A 24,104-nucleotide genomic window follows, 5' to 3' on the forward strand; every position below is an offset into this window, starting at 1 on the left:
CTCTTTAAGCTGAATTTAACATCAGTTTATCATCATGAAACAAAAGAATAAAGTGGAAAAGAGAACTTCTATCTTCTATTTCTCTCTCCTTTTAACTTCTCTGTGGCCCTAAATAAAAGAGACAGTCGATCACGCTGCAGCTCCCCAAGGCCGCATCACAACACTCGGTCTGGCGGAGCGCTTCCAGGAGAAATAATAATGAAATTATGATAATAATAATGCGTGTTTGGAGCATCGGTTTGGATGCGCGTCCTCCGATCCTCTCTCTTGTGTGAGCAAACAATCTCTCTCTCTCTCTCTCTCTGTCGCTGATCGAGCGAGCGGAGCGCGCCGCATGGCAACCCGCTCAATTAACTTAATTCACGGCCCAAATCCAACAGAACCGGTCGGGCTGATTCGGTTCCGGTTCGGTCTCAGGTTACAACTCTAGCGCTCAGCCCTGCAGCACCACATTAAGGCGGAACCACTTGGTAAATGTGGACACTCACTCTGACAGATTTGGATGCTGCGCTGGAGCCGCCGTTAAAGAGCAAGTCACCCCCAAATCAACTTTTTTTGCTGATAAACTAAATAAATGCGTGTCTAATTGTACTGTAGACACGTGTAGTCAATAATTTGGCACTTCAGTGCATCTTAGTTAAAATTTAAATTTTCTGCCTAAAACTGGCAGTGTTGCGCCGTCGTCAGGTAAAAACTCTGCACTGTATTTTAATTTAAATCTGCCACCGCTATTGGCTAAGAGGTATGCTATGATGTAAACTGGTGCATTATGACGTCACAATGCCGTTGTGAGCCTGTGTGTGTGTGTATTTGTTAGTGGCTCCGCCCTCTCGGTCTGCCAGGCAACAGCAATTGTTGCATTTTTCAAACATGAAGTGGGAGTGGAGTAAGTTTATTGTAGGGGGTGACTTGCTCTTTAAAAAAAACAAAACTACATTCCACTATAATCGATTATGGCGTACTCTTCTACGATGCAGAATCGTTTATGTCCGCACCCCGATGCATCGATTATTTGATTATTTTCCTCAGCTCTATTAAGCCCTTTTCAGACAGACATTCTGGAACATTTGCGGACAATTCAATCCGGTTTTTAACCGGAACTGTGTTTTCAGACACACCACTTTTGTACCGGAACTTGTCCTTTCGGCTGCGTTCACACAGCAGGCAAAAGTTCCAGATGTCTGACGGCGGCGGGGGGTGGGGTGGGGAATCGGACTTATGTTAAGAAGAAGAAAATATCATTTCCATAGCGCCTCTCAAGATAAAAATCACGAGGCGCTTAAGCATAATTCTGCGCACACGAAGACGCATAAGAGACCTGGATGATGAAGCTCAATGGTTAAAGGAATCACTGAAGCGGTGTGAAGCGCTCCGTCGCGCGTCTAGACGGTACCGTAGGAGGCGAGCTGCCGTGGTTCGCCGCATGCTACAGCAGCGGGCTATATAGGTGCGCACAGCGTCCCCCGGTCCCCTCCTCCTCCCCCTCCCTCTTGTCCGGAACTTTACCTCACCAGTCTGAAGCAGCCACCCTGTCCGTAACAAGTCCGGACCTGTTACTAGGGGCTTCGTCCGGATAAATTCCGGAACACGTTATCCGGATGTTTGTATTCAGACAGAAAGGTCTTACGGACAGATTCCGGAACATTTCCGTTTTTCATGGCCTGTCTGAAGGGGGCTTTAGTTACCACTGTTATTAAAACCATTTTGTAACTATTCCATTCTCAATTCACTGTTGCAGGTAAAGAGCGGGAGCTCTTATGATAACTTTTTTGTGGTGATGGCCATACCAGTTCAGAAGTAAGGAGTGTGGTCTGTTGTTTTATATAAATGTGTTGTTTCTGGCATTAGCATCAGACTCTGGGCCAAATGCTTCAATAGCTCTTGAATGTTTGGGTGTTTACTAGTCAGAGATAATTATTCAGGCTATCTTTGTGCAGGGTGGCCCCATGCTGTTGCTCTTGAACTTATTTCAGTTCTTGACATTTGGTTCTAATTTTAGGCTGCTTGTTTTTTTTACAGATAGTCTGTGCAGTGTTGTGATGATATTGTTCCCAGTCAATGGTGGCAGATTGAAACTGCACTTCTAGTTTATGTAAATGACGAGTCTTAAACGTCGCAGCAGGAACTTGTAGTTTCCTGATTTTAAACCGCTTCAGAAAACTTAGTAGATTGTTTCTTTGAATCATTCAAGCATCAAATGGGACACAACTCTGTCTAGAAACTCCTGGAAGGGGGAGGGGGCAGCCAACTTTAGCTAACATACATATCATGTGTGGACTTAGACCTCATGTGCAGGAAGACATGCAAACGAGACTGAAAGACCAACATTTATTTAGATGGGAAGGGTAGTTTAGTGCATGTGCGCATGTTAGTACTTGCGTGTGTGTGTGTGTGTCAGTGGGGAAGTGTTGTGAAGAGCCTGTGAGCATGCATTGTGTCATCAGTGTTTTAACAGAAGTAGTAATCTGGTTTAGTAATCTAGTCTGGTTTGGGTCAGCCACAAAAATGGACAAATGCAGACTACAGCGTATTATTAAAACAGCAGGAAAAATCATTGGTGCCCAACTGCCCTCTGTCCAGGACCTGTACATCAGCAGGAGCAGGAAAAAGGCAGTGAATATTGTCCAAGATGCCACACATCCTGCATCTACTCTCTTCCATCTCCTCCCATCTGGCAGTCGCGCGCGATAGATCACTGTACACAAAAACTACCAGACACAAGAACAGTTTCTTTCCTTCAGCCATTTCTCTCCTGAATCTGTAGATTCTTTTACCATCCTTTTACTATAGTTTTTAATACTTATTCAGTATGCTTATGGATGTGTGTGTGTGTGTGTGTGTGTGTGTGTGTGTGTGTGCGTGTGCGTGCGTGCGTGTGGGTATGTATATATGTATATAGGTGTGTGTGTAAATGAACATGTGTGTGGGTATACATGTTCTTATGTGTTTTTAGGTATTTTTATTCTCATTTATTATGGTTGTTGTATGTTTTAGAGAGCGAACATCTACCGAAGACAAATTCCTTGTAAATGTAATTTTACTTGGCCAATAAATCTGAAATCTGAATCTGAATCTGAATCGGTTGTTGACACTAGAGCATTATTCATAACTCCTGAGGAGGTCTCCTCAGGATCGATGTTTTCTTCCTCTTGCCTTCCAGAGGAAATGTTTCTGTTGTGTGAAGGAAGACAACTTCATCATTCCGTCCTTGTCAGCAGAACCTGAATCCGCTCTATTCGTGTTTTCACTCCCCTTATTTCATTTGAAATGGAAAGCAGTCCTGCTGGGTGTCGGGAATAGTTTTGTTATAAATAAATAATCATTGGAGGGGGGCTGTTAGCTTTTAGACCTGAACATGTAATGTCTCTACGTTTTATGTGGGAGTGGAATTAGTGGGCGATTAAAGTGTCAAAGGGCCTCAAAAGCAGCTTTTGTTCAACATTCAAGATATAAAAGAGTCAGTTTTGCTGTGACAGAACAAAGCACAGTTTGTCTCCTCCAGCCTCTGCTGAGGGAACGGGATCCCCAACTGCTCGTCTGTGGGTGGACCTCTGCTCCAGATGCACCCTGGAGACTGACCAGATGCAAGTGTGCACACGCGCGCGCGCGCACACACACACACACAAAACCAGATACTGCAGGAAGAGCAGTGTTCTCTGTCAGCAGAGGAAATTGCTTAATAAACTTGTATCAGCAACAATTCATTGGAACAAATCAGCGTTTCAGGATCCTCCATGACAATGAAGTTTGGCAGTAGAAGCTATAATATTACGAGCTGCTGATCTGTAGAGAAATCTTATTATTATGGCCACTGGATTCTCCTCATTTGGTCCAAATCCAGATGTTACAAAAATGGACACCAAATATGTGTTTAATCTCCTCGTGGCTGGATTTAAAATAAAAGCTAAACTCACCACGGTTTCACACAGTCATGGTCTTTGTGCTGCTGCAGGGATGTAAAAGTGCACACCTTAGCTAAATGAAGAGAATTCTCACCAGTCTGGAGAAAAGCTGTAAAAATAGACTCTGCTGTAAAAATAAATGGTGCTGCTGGACCCCCTTTTGCATTCTTGCCAAACTTCAAAGTGTCCACTACAGGTGTTGGATCAAAGTCCTCCGCAGTGAAATAATTCTGTTTAGTTGTAGCAGATCAAGTGGATTCTCCACTAAAACTCTTTACCACATAGAGAGTAGATGGCACTTCATCAGTAGCAGCCTTTTTCTCCCACTGTTATTATTACTGGTCAGCATTTATCATGAAATAGGGGAGTGTGCTGGCAAGAATCTGGCGATACGATCTCTATGACTGTACAGGGGTGGGCTGCGCAGTGGTGCAGTGGTTAGAGCTGTTGCCTTGCAGCAAGAAGGTTCTGGGTTCGCTTCCCGGCCTGGGGTCTTTCTGCATGGAGTTTGCATGTTCTCCCTGTGCATGCGTGGGTTCTCTCCGGGTACTCCGGTGTCGGTACGGGATCTGCTCGGGTGCAGGATCGGCTCGGGGTCCTTCGACTGCCGATGACGTCAAAGTAGTTGATTGGCTGAACATGAAGCTTACGGAAGTGACGTTATCACGTTATGATTTTGATTGGTCAGAACAACTTTGCGGTTGTAGTCTTAGCGGTTGTAGTCCTGTAGTCCAAAAATCAACACTTAATGGGGAAAATATGTTTGAATTTCTAAAGGAAATGTAAAATATAAGCACATGATAAACGGTGACCATCAAAAGCTCTTGATGTTGATGAAATGGGGCAAAATAAAATCTAAGAACTTTATTGAAAGACACCAAGCAATATTTAGAGTCAAAGAATGTATTTAGATAGCAACTAAGGAAATATACAGACGAACTCCACATTAATACAAACAGATGTGGCTTCACATATAACTGTTCTGTTGTTTGTCAGTCCGATGTTGGTTTCATGCAGTTTCACATTCTTTACAAAACAAAGATAATATGGTGTTTTATTAACAAATTACAATTATAAAGAAAACATTTTCCTTAACAAACAAGACTTTATTAACAAAACTGCTGATGCCCCCCCCCCCCCCCCCCCCCAGCGTGAACGAAGCGGGTTCAGACAGTGGATGGATGGATGGATGGAAGTACGGGGGTGGCGATATGATTTGTAGCATTGCTAAAAGACTAATGATATTTTCTCTTCTTAAGACGGGATTTGATTTGAAAACCCAAGCCAGAAGCTTCCGAGACACATCAAGTGTTGTCAGATCCGGTTCCCTCAGAAGGAAGGTGGTAACGCCTGCTGCCACCTAGCAGTTGGAGTTTGAGTTGCACCACACAAAATTAAGAGTAAATGTTTGTATGTAGATTCTCAGTAGAAAAATTGATTCACTGCTTTTAAATATCCATTCTTTGTCGTCGGGCGAAATATCGCAATATTTCAGTTTTCAGGCATCCCTATTGTTAAATAACATCAAACACAGACTCCGCCCACTCCGCTGCTGCCCAGGAGAAAACACGAACATTTGCAATCTTTCTCTGCAGGATCTGGTGAGAAAAGGTGTTCCTCACCACTTCCGGGCTATCGTGTGGCAGCTGTTGTGTAATGCCCAGAATATGCCCATCAAGGATCAGTACTCAGAGCTCCTGAAGATGACATCGCCGTGTGAGAAGTTAATACGAAGAGACATCGCTCGCACCTATCCTGAACATGAATTCTTTAAGGAGAAGGACAGCTTGGGACAAGAAGTGCTCTTCAATGTCATGAAGGTACAAGAAGTGCTGTCACTGAGGAACCTGTGGATGCGCTGTAGGACTGATGTTTACGTAGTATTACTAGTTAGGTGTGAAAAAGATACACTAAGCTTCAGATGAGCTTAAACCTCTTGTAAGCTAATCTCTTCTTCCTTAGGCCTATTCTCTGGTGGACCGCGAGGTTGGATACTGTCAGGGAAGTGCCTTCATTGTTGGTTTGCTGCTCATGCAGGTAACAAATCCATTCATAACCCGGCCATAAAGTCAGCAATTTGCCTTTTCTCTTGCTAGTAGTACCGCTCTATCCTTCATAACTGAATGTGTTCTTTTTACTCCTCTAGATGCCAGAAGAAGAGGCCTTCTGTGTGTTCGTGAAGCTGATGCAAGACTACAGGTTACGGGAGCTCTTCAAACCCAGCATGGCTGAACTGGGACTTTGCATGTACCAGTTTGAATCCATGATCCAGGTAGACACATTAGACTGAGTATCCAGTTCACACTGGTGTTTGGTGTAAATGACGCAAACACGTATGACTCTTGTGTACAGGAGCAGCTTCCAGAGCTACACATACATTTCCAGGCTCAGAGCTTTCATACCTCCATGTACGCCTCCTCGTGGTTCCTCACCATTTTCCTCACCTCCTTTCCGTTGCCTGTTGCCACCAGGATTTTTGATATATTTATGTGTGAGGTCAGTGAAAAGAAGCCCGGGATCATCCCCGCTTTCCTTCACCCGTTAGAGTTTTCACCCCTCAGACTCTGCTAAAACTTTAGATTTTTATTTTAAAAATGTGTTTTTCAAGAATAAATAAATAAATAAACATTTGGAGGATGTTTGGAATGACTGCCTGTAAAAAAAAAAAAAAAAGAGTGGTAAACAGATAACCGTCACAGAAAGCTGATGCACTACTGCCTCCTGCTGGAGAAAGGTTAAACTCACATTAAATTGTAAAGAGTTTTTAATAAATTGGACATATTTTAATGCACATATAATAAAACACTTAACCACACTCTGGGGTTTATTTGCCTCTCATTCTTGGGCATTTTTGTCCTCAGGGTTTGGAGATCGTTTTCCGTGTGGGGCTAGCCATCCTGCAGATGAACCAGGCTGAACTCATCCAGCTTGACATGGAGGGAATGTTACAGGTAGACTGTCATTACACAACTCCTCTCTTAGCTAGCTCAGATTTAAGGTTCATTACACGCATTGTGTTCATGGAGGAAACTCGACCCCACCCAGGTAATTGATGCATGTGCGCTGCCTTCTCATACCCATGGATGTGCTGACTTTAACTCATTCACTGCCAGCCCTTTCCTGATCACTAACGGCCTTCGCTGCCAGCGTCTCTCACCGTTTTTACTGTTTTTTTAAGAGTCACAGAACGTTGCGCGCTAGCATGATGTCGATGCCAAAACAACCAAAACAAATCGGAGACTCACCTCTTACATCAGGAAGAAGCCGCGTGTTTCGAGCGTTATCCGTTCTTTCATAATCCGTTGTCGAATTGTGATGGCAGACGCTTTTCCGGTTCGCTCCTCGCTTTTTTTACAGGAACGGCCCAAAACGATCTCCAAACACATGGATGTGTTGCTTCCTGATCATGTGATCTGTGACGTATGCGGATGAAGATCGGCTTTAGAGCTGAGATGTTTGTTCTCTCAGCGCGGGGGCTCGTTCCGATGCTCAAACAGTAAAAAAAAATGCAAATGACGACTTTAGTCGTCATTGGCAGTGAATGAGTTAACTCTAGTGCTCCGAAGTCGCCAGAGTGCTAAACAACAGGCTGTGTTGTACTTATTCTCCTTCTGTTTGTTTATGCTCTTTTAGCACTTCCAGAAGGTCATCCCACACCAGTTGGACAGTGGACCAGATAAGGTCATCCAGGCTGCATATCAAGTTAAATACAATGCTAAGAAAATGAAGAAGTAAGCTCACCTGAGATACCAAGATGGTGTGGTAAAACGTCTCAAAAGAAAATGAAAAGGATGAGAAGGAGAATGTTTTGTGTCCCACTTTTGAGGTTAAAGGTTATAGCCTTGCTGCTATTTGACACCTTCCAGAGGCACACTATATAACACATTACAGTTGGCACTATTAAGATGTCATTTTTTCAGAAATATAAGTTATTTTTGCAGGGTATCCGCGGGTTCTTAAAAAGTCTTAAATTTGCTTTTCCAAATTTAAGGCCTTAAAACTCCTTAAAAATGACAAATAATCCTTAAATACAGTTTCCAAAGGTCTTAAATTACCAAAGGCCCAATAAACAAGATTATTTTATTTTTGTCATTTTCGTGAATTTCTAGTTGGTGTTCAGCATCTTTTGTGTGTACGATGTTGGCTTAAGCGGAACCGTACACGTTCAGTTGGTTGTGAAAGGGGGCCATTTTTAGATGAGCACATTAGCTGGTTATGCTAGTGGGAGCTTGCGCCATGGGGAAGTGCAAGTTCAATGGTAACTGGATGGCTAATCCCACGTTCGCGACATGGTTAGCACCGGTTCCTGGCAATAGCTGGAAATTATAGCTTAAATTTAGTTTAAAAATAGCTTAAATTTGGTCAAAGTGGCCTTAAAAAAGGTCTTAAACAGTCTTAAATTGGGCTCCCTTAAAACTGCAGATACCCTGTTTTGTGAGCCGTTCCCTCCACCCAGAAATAAGATGCTTGGATTTGATCACCACCTGGATAAACTCCACTCACTTCATAATGTGACCCTAGATCCCCAGAGAAACCACTTTTGGAACATGCTGTTAGCGGTGAACGTGCTGAGACATTTCCCGGTAGCCTGGCCGCTGAACTGTCCCAGTCTGTGATTGCGGAGTGCCGACAAGGTTTTATAAGAAAGATTTCAGCTCACACATCATAACCTAAATCTGAAGATGAAGTCAGCCTGTAAAAACTTTGTAGTTCTAAGTGGTCACGACTGCAGTTTGAGTTTTACCTGGGAATAAAAATAATTAATTGGTTTTTTTTTATGTTTGATGGTTTTAAATTTTATAGCGAAGAATTGAAGGAAGTTCTTCAATGTTGACACTACTGTAGAAGTTAAGGTTTGACCTCTGACTCTTTTGTACGCTCGTTCTGTGTTCAACTTCGTAATCCATTCCTTTGTTCTTTTTTTTTACGCAGTTTAGTAAAACATGTGTTTTTCACCCTGACATGTTTCGACTAATGCCTCTAGTCATCATCAGAGATCGCCGGTGTTGGTGGCGGATAACTCCAGAGGCATTGACGACTAGATGCATTAGTGGAAACACGTCAGGGTAAAAAAACACATGTTTTGTGTAAAAAAAAAGAACAGCGTAATGGCTGACCTCTGACTGAAACAATACAGCCGGGTTCTCAACTTTTCCAGTTTAATCTCATTTGAAAACAAAAGAAAAAACCTTCTCTCTTGTTCTTTTACCTTTTGAGTGGCCGGATTATGCCGCCGTATATTGGATTAATAGGAATTTATCATTTCAGTTTTGAAAATAATTTGTTTCAAGTCACTTTTGACTTTTATTTGAAATGTTTTTAATTCTCAGGTTAGAAAAAGATTACACTACAATCAAAACAAAAGAGATGGAAGAGCAGGTGGAGATAAAGGTGTGTGTTCATTAAAAATCATGACCTCTAATGTAAGTGACACAAGTGTCAGATTCTGATACTCGACCGCATGCTTAAGCACAGAAAAAGTACTGGTTTTGTGTATTATTTCTCTTTTAAAGGCAGAATAATCTCTTCCAGTCTAACCCCGGCTTTCCACAGGAGCCGTCAGCAGCACGTTACTGCAGCAGCACGTCATAGCTGCTGATAGGCACCGCTGTGGTCAACAGAACCTTTTCCACTGGAGCCGTCAGCAGCGCGGGTCAGCCGCGTCTCAGGAGCAGCATGTCGCGGCCTTTACGCGCCGGTTCTATTTTCTACGCGCGACGCCTCTGAAACGGGTCAAGTTCGACATTTTTGGGGAAGGAAAGACAGGAAATCGGACGCGGAAATGGAGAGAAGCTCCCGAGATTTTCAGAATAAAGAACGTACTGCCTTCCAGTTGCTTTACTTTTAAAAAAGGTTACTAACTGAGCGGCCCCGTGAGAAGTTATCACCTAGCTAGCGGTCTCCTTTGTTTTTCAGGTCCGTGTTGGCGATTATAAAACAGACAGAACATAAAACACAAACCATGTTGTAGTTTTCTCCTGCTTGTTGTTGTGTTTACTGACGAAGTCACTCGTGTGACTTCGTGCTCGGTCGGTGACAGCTGCTCCCCTGCTGCTTTGCGTCTCGTGGGAAGGGCCAAGCAGCAGCTAGACGTGCTGCTGCAGTAACGTGCTGCTGGCGGCTCCCGTGGAAACCCGGGGTAACACATCATGCTACTCTAACAATATAAAGGACTTTAACATGTTGTGACAGAGCTAAATGTGGCCTATCTGATGTGTTGTGTGAATTGTTTTTCAGAGGTTACGGACAGAAAACAGGCTTCTGAAACAAAGAATAGACACACTAGAAAAGGTGGGTGCAACACAGGTTGTCACAAGTGCCTCACCACCTGACAGACGCACGTCTTCCTCTAATCCATCCAGCTTCTCTGGTCTTGCATCACGCATGTCTCCTGATGCCGGAGGCCTTTCTTCCACTAACTGGGCTGTGTAAGCTGGACACGAGTTGCCTGTTTCCATGGCACGCTGTTGATGACTTTGGTTAATTGTGACTGCAGGTTGTCAGGATGTCTCTTTCCCTCAGTCCTAAACTGCAGTGCAGACTAACCGAGGCAGAAACTGTAACAAGCATGAATGAAATGTGAATGGATCTGCTTATGTTTGAGGGTCTTGAAGCACTGCATGGCTGGTTGCACTGGTGGTTCCTCGCCACGTCGCGTCTGCGAACGGGCACCATTGCTGCACCACGCATGAGGGGTGCTGCAGAAAGGGTTGGTGTTGTCTCGGCGGCATTTGCCTGCAGGAATCAGCACAGACGTTTAAACAAGTCGTTTAAAAAGCAGGATGCTGCTGCTCGCTGACACGTCTCTGTTCCATTTTTATTTTTTAATGCCATTAACTAGAGCAGTTAAAAACCTCGGAGAATCTCATTAAACGCCAGCGTGTCCGCTCAGTTGAACTGTCCCGCAGCTTTTCCAGTGCTGCTTTAGCAGCTTGAACCCTGGTTACTTGTTTTTGTGTTCTGTCTGAAACCTTCACTCTAGGAGCACCACTCATTTCTTCACTTTGCCCCCAGCTTTGTTGGGCTTTTCTCACCACATTTGCTGCATGCAATGTTCCTTTTCAACCCTGATAATGAAGGTCATTATAGAGTGGATAAAGCGCTATATCTGAAGGGAAAATGAACATTGCATTTCTTCTTTAAAATGATCAGTTGTTCTTCTGTGTGCTTTTACCCGTTCTTCAGATTGTCTCTCTGCTGTCTCTGTTTTATATTTCTGTTTTGTAGGAAAGTGCTTCCTTGGCAGATAGATTGATTCAGGTATATTCTTTGTTTTCCTTTTATCGCCACAACTTTCTTCTTCTTTCCCACTTTCTCTTTTGCATTGCATGCCTACAATTAGCAGAATGATGGACAGACAGATCCATAATCCAGTGATTCGAATAAAAAAAGAGCTAATGCAGATTATTTTAACATTAAGTGCATGGAATACCATAATATTAGAGCATCTCAAACCTTGCTGAAGAGAACTGGAGGATTAACTTCAATCATTGTTGCTAGATTTAAACCAAGCATGTCATGTTAGAAACCCCATTCCCACTTCTTCTGTGATTTGCCCGCCCGTTCCACCTGTCCGTTTCACTTCTTGTCGTGCTTACTCAACTCCTCCTCGGTTGCTTATGTCCAAAGGGACAAGTGACTCGAGCTCAAGAGGCGGAGGAAAACTACCTGGTCAGGCGGGAGCTGACCACAGTCAAACAGCAGAGCGAGGAGGCCAGTGCTCAGCTGGAGCAGGCCAAGAATACCATCAGACAGCTTCAGCAGCAGCAGCAACCACGAGCGGTAAGAAGGGCAACGGAAAACATCGCTGGCTGGATGAGTTTGCTCTGGTCCTCATGAGTGTAGGACAAGATCGACATAATCACATCTGGGACTCTTTCCAGGTCTGACTGCGAAGGGGTGTCCCATCGTATTGATATGGGCCATTCCCATCTGTACCGGGTAGCCCCAGTCGGCCCCAGCCTGGCCCGGTTGATTCCACACATCCTTGCCTTAAGCCCATGTGGGCTGATTCTACCCACCAATCAGAGGCTTGCTCTAATGGAAGGTGTGAATTTGCTGTCAGCAGTGGGTGTGTTGGCCCTGGTCGGCCTGAAGCAGACCCCCTCGAGAAGAGGGCCGAGAATGAGCCTTGGTTGGCCCGGAAAAATACCAGGCCACCCAGATATGTAAACAACCTACGCTACCCGGCCCGGGCCGACCCGGTACAGATGGGAATGGCCTATTAGTTAGGGCTGTCACACCTGGCCGGTGTCAGTCCAATAGTGTTTGCATTAGGACAAAGTCGTGGCTTTTAGCATGCGTAAAGGGCTCCACGACGGTACACACAATAGAAATGTGTCCTGAGCATCAGTCTACCAAAATAAATGACTACTTCTGCATGGTTCTCAACAGGGATGTGTATTGTTGAAATTCTGGCGATACGATACATATCACGATACAGGGGAGACGAAACGATACATCACGATATATTGCGATACATTCAGTCAGACGTTACAAGCAATTTTTTTTACTGAATTTATTGTAAGAATGTTCAATAAACTGTCCAAACTGATACGTAACATGTTTAACATGAGGTATCTGACCCATGATGGAGGGATTTACATTTTAAATGGTGGAAACAAAACCCGTTGCACACTGCTGCCAACTAGCGGGTGGCGATTGAATTGCACAAAACGAAAAGAAAATACACAAATGTTTGCATGTAAATTCTTTCAAAGATTAGATACACGGCTTTTGAATATCGATGTAATAATCGCAGGAAAAAAATCACGATATATTGCCATATTCGATATTTCCGATACACAGCTTTTGAATATCGATATAATATTGCTGGAAAAAATATCACGATATATTGCCATATCGATATTTTCTTACATCCCTAGTTCTCAATTCGTACGTTTGTTAGTGCAGGAGTAGTTTAGGCCTGCAGAGACATAGAATAATTTTCATTATTGTTACTATATTTTTGGTTTAACATATATAAACCCAACACACAAACTATAGTCCCAATGATAGTGTTAAACTAGTGTCGTCATGACGCCTGCATTAGGGCTGCTTAAAATAAGTAAAAATCAGAAGCCGGGTTGTTTTGGTAAATTGTGGAACCCAGATTATTTAACAATAACTCATTGAATTAGGAAAATCATTATTTGTTTCTCCTCTTCATAAAATAACTGAAATGTAGCGCCAATGCCCTATACACTGGCACTACTGGTTACTGATGCGGGTGGCGGTCTTTACGTGTGTTTAAAAGAATTGCAGCTTGTGTTTATTTCTGATGATGTTTATTATTTGTCTTCTTCCAAAAAGTCCATGATCCTTTCACAGCAGTTAAAGTGGTTTTCAATTGAATGCGTTACTTGCCCCAATGACAGTCCACAGAGTCCGTCACACACAGCCACAGTCCTCGCCACACAGTAGAAAACTGTTTGTCCCATCCAGCAACACCTGAGTCCAATCTGTGTTGGCTTAAGTAGGCTGGTGCTTCCACAAGCAATTAACCAACAACATGAGGCAAAGCCTCCTCTCAAGTGCGCAAACAGAAATGGCACATATGGCTCCTACAATAACACCGTGCTGCTGTATGGCTCGTGTAAACAAGAGCATCACTAGAAGGTTAAACGTTACCGGGTAGCAGTACTTATACAGCTGTTTAACCTGTCTGAACCTAATAAAATACATACTTTGCGCACTTTGCTTGTTTCCTGAAAACAGTTTTTAAAGTTGTTTTCTGTTGTTTCAAAAATAGTCAGTAAAATTTTTTTGCAGCACCATTCACAAGATATCCAAAATACCCAGATTTCAATTTTTTAGGAGGCTTCAGTAAAACATTTGCATCAGCAGCTGTTTCATGGTGAACAACACTGACAGAGTGCTCTGTCCGCTAATGTCTCAATAAAACAGAGAAAAGCTGTCCAGGCAGGAAATGAGTGCACATTTAAAAATATATATTTTTCCAGTAGCATTGCTGCTCATTATGTTGTGCACCGTGTGGCACTTCCTGACGTCACACCAGCTGATTTTCCCCGTTGTCACTCAGAAGGGAGTAGGGTTGTCACCACCAACACTTTTATCTTATTTAATTTCCTGTACGTCATTTAAACAGCAACGTTTTATTCAGTTATTTTGTTATTTTAAAATTTTTCTGCAAAATATGTCACCTCCCAACCTTACCAGCTGACAGTAGGCCTGGAGTCTGCACTGGTCCATGACTGCTGGTGACACAAACGCTTTGCATGTAGGGTAAATAACGTTAACTGCAAAAAGACTGAGACAGTTGCACACATTTACTCGTCGCAATTTTTTCATAAAGTGTTGCAATTTTCTCACCTATTTTCACAATTTCATTTGTGTTTTGGTTGTCTTACATTTTTCACACTTTCTGACTTACCAAAGGTTTTGGAGAGGTCTGTGAAGGCCCCGTGAGTAATTGGAGTGGTGATTTGCTTTGCAATGTTTTTGAACACAAGCATGATGCCAGTGACGTGAGAGTTGGGTTTTGTGGTTCACGCAAGGAAACGGAGAACCCTCAAACATTTTTGGATGTTTTGATGCCATTCGCGGTTTAACACCAACAGTTTCAGCCCAGTAACAAACTGGCTTTAGGGTGACCGTCTTCCTGTGCTCAACAGTAATTCGATCACGAGGAACAAAATCTACATAGTTGAAGTCTTTGCCTCTTTCCCTTCTCACTTCTGGTTTTGGGGCAAAATCTATTTTGTCACGCATGAATTCAGATTTTCACACCGATCGGCCATATTAAAGAGCAAGTCACCCCTTACAAGAAGTGTACTCCACTCCCACTTCATGTTTGAAAAATGCAATAAATGCTGTTGCCTAGCAGACCGAGAGGGTGGACCCACTAACAAATACACACACTCATGACATTGTGACATCATAATGTACCAGTTTACATCATAGCATACTTCTTAGCCAATAGCGGTGGCAGATTTAAATTCAAATGCAGTGAAGAGTTTTTACCTTACAACGGCACAACACTGATCGTTTCAGGCAGAAATTCTCGTCTCGTCTCGTCTTCCTCCGCTTATCCGGGTCCGGGTCGCGGGGGCAGCATCCCAACTAGGGAGCTCCAGGCCGTCCTCTCCCCGGCCTTGTCCACCAGCTCCTCCGGCAGGACCCCAAGGCGTTCCCGGACCAGATTGGAGATGTAACCTCTCCAGCGTGTCCTGGGTCGACCCGGGGGCCTTCTGCCGGCAGGACATGCCCGAAACACCTCCCCGGGGAGGCGTCCAGGAGGCATCCTGACCAGATGCCCAAACCACCTCAACTGGCTCCTTTCGATCCGGAGGAGCAGCGGTTCTACTCCGAGTCCCTCCCGAATGTCCGAGCTCCTCACCCTATCTCTAAGGCTGAGCCCGGCCACCCTACGGAGGAAACTCATTTCGGCCGCTTGTATCCGCGATCTCGTTCTTTCGGTCATTACCCAAAGCTCATGACCATAGGTGAGGATTGGGACGTAGATCGACCGGTAAATCGAGAGCCTGGCTTTCTGGCTCAGCTCCCTCTTCCCCACGACAGATCGGCTCAGCGTCCGCATCACTGCAGACGCCGAACCAATCCGCCTGTCGATCTCCCGATCCCTCCTACCCTCACTCGTGAACAAGACCCCGAGATACTTAAACTCCTCCACTTGAGGTAGGACCTCTCCCCCGACCCGGAGGTGGCAAGCCACCCTTTTCCGGTCGAGAACCATGGTCTCAGATTTGGAGGTGCTGATCCTCATCCCAGCCGCTTCACATTCGGCCGCGAACCTACCCAGCAAGAGCTGAAGGTCAGAGCTGGATGAAGCTAGGAGGACCACATCATCCGCAAAAAGCAGAGACGAGATTCTCCTGCCACCAAACTCGACACACTCCACACCACGGCTGCGTCTAGAAATTCTGTCCATAAAAGTGATGAACAGAACCGGTGACAAAGGGCAGCCCTGGCGGAGTCCAACCCTCACTGGGAACAGGTCCGACTTACTACCGGCTATGCGGACCAAACTCACGCTCCTCTGGTAAAGGGACTGAATGGCCCTTAACAGAAAGCCACCCACCCCATACTCCTGGAGTGTCCCCCACAGGGTGCCCCTGGGGACACGGTCATAAGCCTTCTCCAAATCCACAAAACACATGTGGATTGGTTGGGCAAACTCCCATGCCCCCTCCATCACCCTTGCAAGGGTATAGAGCTGGTCCACAGTTCCACGGCCAGGACGAAAACCACATTGCTCCTCCTCTATCTGAGATTCAACTATCGATCGGACCCTCCTCTCCAGTACCTTGGCGTAGACCTTTCCAGGGAGGCTGAGGAGTGTGATCCCCCTATAGTTGGAACACACCCTCAGGTCACCCTTCTTAAAGATGGGGACCACCACCCCGGTCTGCCACTCCCTAGGAACTGCCCCCGATGACCACGCAATGTTGTAGAGACGTGTCAACCATGACAGCCCTACAACATCCATAGCCTTGAGATACCCAGGACGAACCTCATCCGCCCCCGGGGCTCCGCCGCTGTGTAGTTGTTTGACTACCTCAGCAACTTCTGCCCCCGAGATCGGACAGTCCATCCCCAGGCCTCCCAGCTCTGGTTCCTCCTCGGAATGCGCATTGGTGGGATTGAGGAGCTCCTCAAAGTATTCCTTCCACCGTCCGACTATAGCCTCAGTTGACGTCAGCAGCTCCCCATCCCCACTGTAAACAGTGTGAGCGAGTTGCTGCCTTCCTCTCCTGAGGCGCCGGACAGTTTGCCAGAACCTCTTTGGAGCCGATCGATAGTCTTTCTCCATGGCCTCACCAAACTCCTCCCACGCCCGAGATTTTGCCTCGGCAACTGCCACTGCTGCACCCCGCTTGGCTATCCGGTACCTGTCTGCTGCCTCCGGAGACCCACAGACCAGCCACGCCCTGTAGGCCTCCTTCTTCAGCCTGACGGCTCCCCGAACCTCTGGTGTCCACCAGCGGGTACGGGGGTTGCCACCACGACTGGCACCGGCCACCTTACGGCCACAGCTAGCAACAGCCGCCTCGACAATCGCAGAGTGGAACAAGGCCCACTCGGACTCAATGTCCCCCACTGCTCTCGGGACGTGGTCAAAGCTCTGCCGGAGGTGGGAGTTGAAGACCGTCTTGACAGGTTCTTCTGCCAGGCGTTCCCAGCAGACCCTCACTATGCGTTTGGGTCTGCCAGGTCTACGCGGCATGTTCCCTTGCCATCTGATCCAACTCACCACCAGGTGGTGATCAGTTGACAGCTCCGCCCCTCTCTTCACTCGGGTGTCCAAAACATACGGCCGCAGGTCAGATGATACGACTACAAAATCTATCATCGACCTGTGACCTAGGCTGCCCTGGTACCAAGTGTACCGGTGGGCATCCTTATGTTCGAACATGGTGTTCGTTATGGCCAAACTGCGGCTTGCACAGAAGTCCAATAACAAAACACCGCTCGAGTTCAGATTAGGTGGGCCGTTCCTCCCAATCACACCCCTCCAGGTCAAGCTGTCATTGCCCACGTGAGCATTGAAGTCCCCCAGCAGGACAATGGAGTCCCCTGATGGAGCACTATCTAGCACTCGTCCCAGGGACTCCAAAAAGGGTGGGTACTCTGAACTGATATTTGGCCCATAAGCACAAACAACAGTCAGGACCCGTTCCCCGACCCGAAGGCGCAAGGAAGCTACCCTCTTGTCCCCCGGGGTAAACCCCAACACACAGGCAGAGAGTCTCGGAGCTAACAAAAAGCCAACCCCAGCCCTCCGCCTCTCACCCGGAGCAACTCCAGCAAAGTAGAGTGTCCAACCCCTCTCCAGGTCTCGGGTTCCAGAGCCAATGCAATGTGTCGAGGTGAGTCCGACTATATCTAGCCGGTACCGCTCAACCTCTGCCACAAGCTCCGGCTCCTTCCCCGCCAGCGAGGTGACGTTCCATGTCCCAAAAACTAGTTTTCTTGTCCGGGGATTGGACCGCCAAGGCTCCCGCCTTGGTCTGCCACCCGATTCGCATTGCACCGGACCCTTCATGTTCCTCCTGCGGGTGGTGGGTCCACAGTTGGACGAGCCCATGTATCCGGTTCGGGCTGGGCCCGGCCGGGCCCCATGGGCGAAAGCCCGGCCACCAGGCGCTCGCTCACGGGCCCCAACCCCAGGCCTGGCTCCAGGGTGGGACCCCGGTAACCCTCCGGGCCGGGTACTCCGACTCTTCATTTTAACCGCCATGAAAGATCCTTCGAACCGTTCTTTGTCTCACCCTTCACCTAAGACCAATTTGTCATGGGAGACCCTACCAGGGGCACTAAGTGCCCCAGACAACATAGCTCCTAGGATCATTAGGGCACTCAAACTCCTCCACCACGATAAGGTGACGGTTCAAGGAGGGGTGTGATTGGGAGGAAAATTTTAAATTTTAACTAAGATGCACTGAAGTGCCAAACTATTGACGACACATGTCTGCAGCACGATTAGACACTCATTTATTTAGTTTATCAGCAAAAAAAAGTTTATTAAAAACTCTGCACTGTATTTTAATTTAAATCTGCCACCGCTATTGGCTAAGAAGTATGCTATGATGTAAACTGGTACATTATGATGTCACAATGCTGTCGTGAGCCTGAGTGTGTGTGTATTTGTTAGTGGCTCCGCCCTCTCGGTCTGCTAGGCAACAGCATTTATTGCATTTTTCAAACATGAAGTGGGAGTGGAGTTAGACTCTGGTAGGGGGTGACTTGCTCTTTAAGCTCCGTCTTAGAAAAACGTTCATGGGTATGTAAGCTGTCGTCACAGTGACTGGGCGGGGGTTCACATGTTGGCTCCCTGTTCTCTCAGCGCGTATCTGCTGCGTTTAACATCCTTAATTATTTAGGGTTTGATTCCAGTTGATAATGTGTCGGCATAGCCATGTTTTACATAATTGCTCATCTTGTTTAACAATGCATATAAATAAATGATTTAGGAGAGAGTGGATAAAAAGGCAAAGGGTTGGTGTGAACAGGCAGTTAGGGGAAGCGTGTAATTGGCTGCTGACGGTTTGTTTGAGGAAGATCAGCTGATGCAGCTGATGGTTAGACATTGTAAGGACTGAATCCACACAGGTGTATACACACAGGTATAGGTGTTGGTAGATTGGCTTTGCTGTCGGTGCTTACTGCCATTGTGTTCTGGTTGCAGAAGGGACCCCTTCGGTTCTCTGAGGAGTCGGTCCTGCAGCTGGAGCAAGAGCTGGTGCAGGCCCGGCTGAAGGAGGCGGAGTCTCAGTGTGCGCTCAAGGAAATGCAAGATAAAATCCTTGATATGGAGAAGGTAACACACACTTGCACTGGTGTAGGGTGCTTTTTCTCAGTTCTCATCTCCAAAAGTTTGGACTCACCTCTCCTGAACAGACGTTCCTTTATTGTTTCTCATATCAGAACACTCAGCCGTGAGGTTTTTCATAAACCCACGTCTCTGTTCTGCTCATGAGTCTCTGACGAGAAATACGTAGACTGCGTAAAGAAAGTCTCAGATTTGTTTCATTACAACCAAATATTAATTTCTACATTGTTCCACACATGAAAGGAATTAAATCATCAATACTAGTGTTCAAGTTTTAGCAAGCACACCTTTATATTTAGACATACAGTAACATTTGGTTTTTGCTGTGTCCACCTGTCTTTAGAGAAACTCCTCGTTACCCGATGACACTAACGTGGCGCGGCTGCAGGAAGAGTTGATCGGGGTAAAGCTGAGAGAAGCTGAGGCTGTGACTGGATTAAAAGAGCTGAGGCAGCAGGTCAGAGACCTGGAAGACCACTGGCAGGTGAGGCTCAGTGACAAAAGCATGGTTAAAACGCTATAAGATGGAATAACCTGTAAATTGACAACGCAAATGCTGCATGCAATCACAAAGCTGTACAGGTCAATGTTCTCGTTTATTCGGGCAGCGACACCTGGCACGCACCGCTAGTCGCTGGAAGGACAGCCCCAAGAAGAACACCCTGAGTGAGCTGCAGGACGAGCTGATGAGCGTGAGGCTGCGTGAAGCAGAGGCCCAAGCTGAGCTCAGAGAAACACGGCAGAGGATGCTGGAGCTGGAGACGCAGGTCAGAGGTCACACTGTTCAGTCTTCAAGCATTTTTTTTAGCTTATTCTTTTTTTAAAGTCTTGTTATCTCATCCAGTCTTAAGCCCGGATCACACGGTGCGATTTTTGGCCGTCGCACAGGATTTTTCATGTCACACTGAGAACTCCAGAAAGGTGGCACACTGCACGGCGCATGGTTTCAGTGAGGCAGACTGCACGACGTCTCGCTCCAGCAGGACACGCTGTGTCATGAGCGCACCTCCCGAAGCATACGCCACTAAGCAGGCCGCTAACCAAAACAAAGCTGAAAAAATAAAACCCAACTCGTCTTCCTCAAAGAGGAAGCTTCGTTTTTAAAACCCTCACTTTGGCGTCAGACTCCGGCTGCGAGTCTCCTTTTCCTGTCTTCCAGCTAAACAGCTGATCTGTTTGCTGGTTGTTCATCCTTCGTAGAGCCCTGCACGGGCCTAAAATCTGAGCCCGTGTCCGGCCCGGCCCGAGGGGGTGGAGCCCCAGCCCGACCCGGCCCGAAAAGGTTTTCAGGATTCTCTGGCCTGGCCCGAGCCCAAGCCCGACTTTTTTTCAACCAACTAAATGAAAACAAAGTGCGTCAATCTTGACCAATGTGTTAAAAGATGTGCAGGATCCGAGCGTCGCAGAAGCGCATGCGGGAAGCTTCCTCCCACTGAAGCGAGTGTTTTCCAATCCCGGTCTCTCAGAGAGACTTGTCACTTAGAAAATGTTCCCTGATGATGAAACTTTGGCTGAATAGCGCTTGTTCCTGTCTCCAATGTGCGACACATCCAGGAGCCGTCTGAGGAGAAGCCCAGAATCTCACATCCTCTTCAGCTCATGAGCGCCTATGATTACGCACAAGCGTGACCCAACCCGGTCTCACAGTAAGACCGGGTTGGAACTGTTCAGGTTTACGCAGACAATCTTTACATTTAGAATTGACTTACAGATATAAAATTAATTCAGTAAAATATAAAGCATTTTATTTAAATATCCATTCATTATTTTACAAGCAGAGAGCCGCATCAGATGGATGGAAGAGCCGCGGGTTGCCGATCCCTGCTCTAGTTCAAAATATCATTAAAATTCCAAAAGTGCTGAAAAGATTAAAAATGGGGCTTTTCGTGCACATACAATACATTACGGTATCCACCGGGCTCCTCTGTCTTGAGCGCAACGAACCACAACACAGATTCAGAGACGTGCCGAGTTTGTCATCCAAAATGCTCCGTTTTATAACTTTTGAATGGCTGATCAGATTCAAATAATTCCAACGGTTCCTAAAAGTACATAAAAGCAGCCTTCCAACGAGCTATAGCATGAAGCAATCAGAGTTAGAAAAAATATTGCTACGAGGGGAAATCCTGCTGTACAGCCTGATTGAAACGGAGCGCAGCGCTGCGGTGAAAGCGGATAACCTATAAAATGACATGTTGAGGACGCAAACTCAATACATCTCTTTTATTGTGAGGTAATAATTTCTCCGAGTTTTGCGGTTGCGGGCGGGAGTAGACATGCACGCTGCAGGTGCGGGCGGGAGTAGACATGCACGCTGCAGGTGCGGGCGGGAGTGTAACACACACGTTGCGGTTGCAGGCTGTAATGGTCAGAAATTTAGGGGGAGCGGGCAGGAGAGGGATGAAGAAAACAGTCCCGCGCAGGGCTCTACTGCTGCGTGTAAGTGTTTTAATTTTTTTTAATGATTTCGATTAAAAATAAAGGCGCCCGGCCCGGCCCGTGTCCGAGGTAATTGCACAGTTGTTGGCCCGAAGCCCGACCCGAGGGCATAGCGCTTCAGTGCAGGGCTCTAATCTTTCGCCTTTTTTACACAAGAACCCACTAACCTACAGAGAAGTAAGTAAGTAAAAGTGTATTTATCTAGCGCCTTTCACAGATATAAATCACAAAGCGCTGTACAACATGATAAAGATCAGGGCAAATACCTCTAACCAATAAAAACATCCGAAAAACAATAGCAGTGATAAACGTAGAAAATAAAATCAGGAGTAAAAACAAAGTGAAGGTTTGAACCCGAACAAAGCCATCATTCTGAAACATTTAGGGAGGGAATGTCTGGATGAAAAGGTGAGTTTTTAGATGATTTTTAAAGACCTCTACAGTGTTAGAGAGACGGAGATTTGAAGGCAGACTGTTCCAAAGTCTGGGTGCAATAGTCTGAAAGGCCCTGTCCCCTTTGGTTTTCAGTCTGGTTCGAGGAACAGCCAGGAGGTTTTCAGATGTGGATCTAAGGCTCCGAGAGGTGGTGTGTGGGGATAAAAGCTCAGATAGGTAGCTTGGAGCCTGGTTGTTAAGAGCTCTATAGGTCAGGACTAAAACTTTAAACTGTATTCTATATTCTACCGGGAGCCAGTGGAGGGACTGTAAAACTGGAGTGATGTGAAGTGACAATCTGCCACAGATCGCTGCAGCATCTAAACTTTTGCCGTGAATTCTGTCTCACTGCTCCGTGAGCTCATCACACCTGCTGTCACGAAGCTCCCTCTGTCCCTCTGCAGCAAAACGCCACAGAACAATCATTATCGGCTGAATGTGTGAAATTTCCACCAACAGCAAAGGGATCTTATATTTTTGTGTTTTAATTTTTACGTATGTGAGCTCGTCTCCTCTCGGCACTCACAGATCACAGAATCACGATTTTCACAATTTATCTGATAGTCTACAAATGTAGGTTAATTATGTTTAGTATAACTCCTGGTTAACTTGGGCTATTAACAGAAATAAAAACTGGTGTGTAGTTTGTGATCTGCATTTTAAACAAATTGAAACCAAAGCTCAGAGAGGCGGAGTCTTGCTGCTGCTGCGGCGGCGTCCCAAAGGTGTGTTTTCATTGGTCGGTTGCAGACAGGACCAGTAGGATTTCAAGCAGTGCTTGAAGACTTTTTATGGCTGATTTGGTCGTGAGATGGCTCAAAAAGCTGTCGCAGAGCCAGACAGACGGTACGTTCACAGCATGGTGGTGCACATACATGCAAATCACCCTCATGTTGACCGTTTTTTGTCACGATTCTGCTCAGGAGGAGGGGTTTGGCAAAGATGGCCAAAAATCGCACAGTGTGATCCAGACGTTAAAGAGGTTGGGCCGGTCTTTAAGATGTCAGTGCTTGTAATACCAAATATCAGCCTATAGAGGGCGTCCACAGCTTGTTCCTGACAAGCATGAAGCCTTGCAGCTGAGTTTGGATGTTTCTTCTGGCATTAAACCAATTACTCTGTAAAGTGAAATCTTATCATTTTTTCCTGGTGTGCCTCTTCAGAATCAAATTCACAGTAATCAGCTGCGGCGTGCGGAGCAGGAGAGCCGCTGTTTCCAGGAGTGCGTGCAGACTCTGACAACGCAGAATAAAGACCTGCAGGTGCAGCTGCAGGAGATCAAGCGGAGGCAAGCTGAGATTGAATGCAAGGTACAAGCTGGTGTCGATGCGCACCGCTAAACACGGCCTCTGCTGTGATTAACCACCATGCCTCAGTTGTGGCATGAACTGTGAAGCACAACCTGAAAACAAAAAAAAATACACATGTTCTCCTCTTCAGAGTAAAGAAGAGGTGATGGCAGTCAGGCTGAGGGAAGCTGACAATATCGCTGCGATGGCTGAGCTCCAGCAGCAGATCTCAGAGCTGGAGATTCAGGTAAAGTCCTGAAGCAGACACTCGAGTTTTCATCACTCTGAGTTAAATGTGTGTAAGCAGATGCATGCGTGAGACGTGTTTGTTCCCGAGTATAACGCTTTAATGCAACTGTGGTTTATTAGTCTTATTTCTCTGATTTGAGCTCAGCAGAACCTGGTTGTGGAAACACATCAGAAGTCTAGTTTCATCAGTATTTTGGTCCTACGCCTTATTTCAGCGTTTCAGGTTTTTGTTTCCAAAGAGAAACCCGAGTCAGTCTTATCTGATCATAACTAAACTCTGCTTCAGCAGCAGAGGAGGAGGGCAAAGTTTTACCAGCTGATGAGCAACAGAAGCTTATCTAGTCAGGATATGAAGACTATTTTTATCTCAATTTGAATTTATGAAATCCTGCTCTAAAACGAGCACCACTCTGTTAGTTTCGACAACTAGCTCATGGTTTCCACTCGTTTAAAAAAAACAGCTATTGCTCATAAAGA

At 45.9% G+C, this 24,104-nt stretch overlaps 1 protein-coding gene across 7 annotated transcripts in view; it reads left to right on the forward strand.

Moving 5' to 3' along the window:
• The window catches only part of evi5b (ecotropic viral integration site 5b), an 86,829-nt gene that overhangs the window by 43,739 nt on the left and 18,986 nt on the right, over nt 1-24,104 (forward strand). For 5 of the 7 annotated variants that reach the window (XM_054749639.2, XM_015962316.3, XM_015962318.3 and 2 more), the window contains 15 exons: nt 5,498-5,722; nt 5,865-5,939; nt 6,049-6,174; nt 6,255-6,398; nt 6,764-6,853; nt 7,536-7,633; nt 9,233-9,293; nt 10,140-10,193; nt 11,130-11,162; nt 11,532-11,684; nt 19,072-19,203; nt 19,559-19,699; nt 19,824-19,982; nt 23,253-23,399; nt 23,530-23,625. In XM_054749639.2, coding sequence (XP_054605614.1) covers nt 5,498-5,722; nt 5,865-5,939; nt 6,049-6,174; nt 6,255-6,398; nt 6,764-6,853; nt 7,536-7,633; nt 9,233-9,293; nt 10,140-10,193; nt 11,130-11,162; nt 11,532-11,684; nt 19,072-19,203; nt 19,559-19,699; nt 19,824-19,982; nt 23,253-23,399; nt 23,530-23,625 — 1,734 coding nt within the window. The remainder of the gene's footprint in view (nt 1-5,497; nt 5,723-5,864; nt 5,940-6,048; nt 6,175-6,254; nt 6,399-6,763; nt 6,854-7,535; nt 7,634-9,232; nt 9,294-10,139; nt 10,194-11,129; nt 11,163-11,531; nt 11,685-19,071; nt 19,204-19,558; nt 19,700-19,823; nt 19,983-23,252; nt 23,400-23,529; nt 23,626-24,104) is intronic. The other 2 variants (XM_054749638.2, XM_015962320.3) reach the window with 2 other exon arrangements.

The sequence above is a fragment of the Nothobranchius furzeri genome, chromosome 16 (assembly GCF_043380555.1).
Source record: "Nothobranchius furzeri strain GRZ-AD chromosome 16, NfurGRZ-RIMD1, whole genome shotgun sequence".
NCBI classification, from domain to species: Eukaryota; Metazoa; Chordata; class Actinopteri; order Cyprinodontiformes; family Nothobranchiidae; genus Nothobranchius; species Nothobranchius furzeri.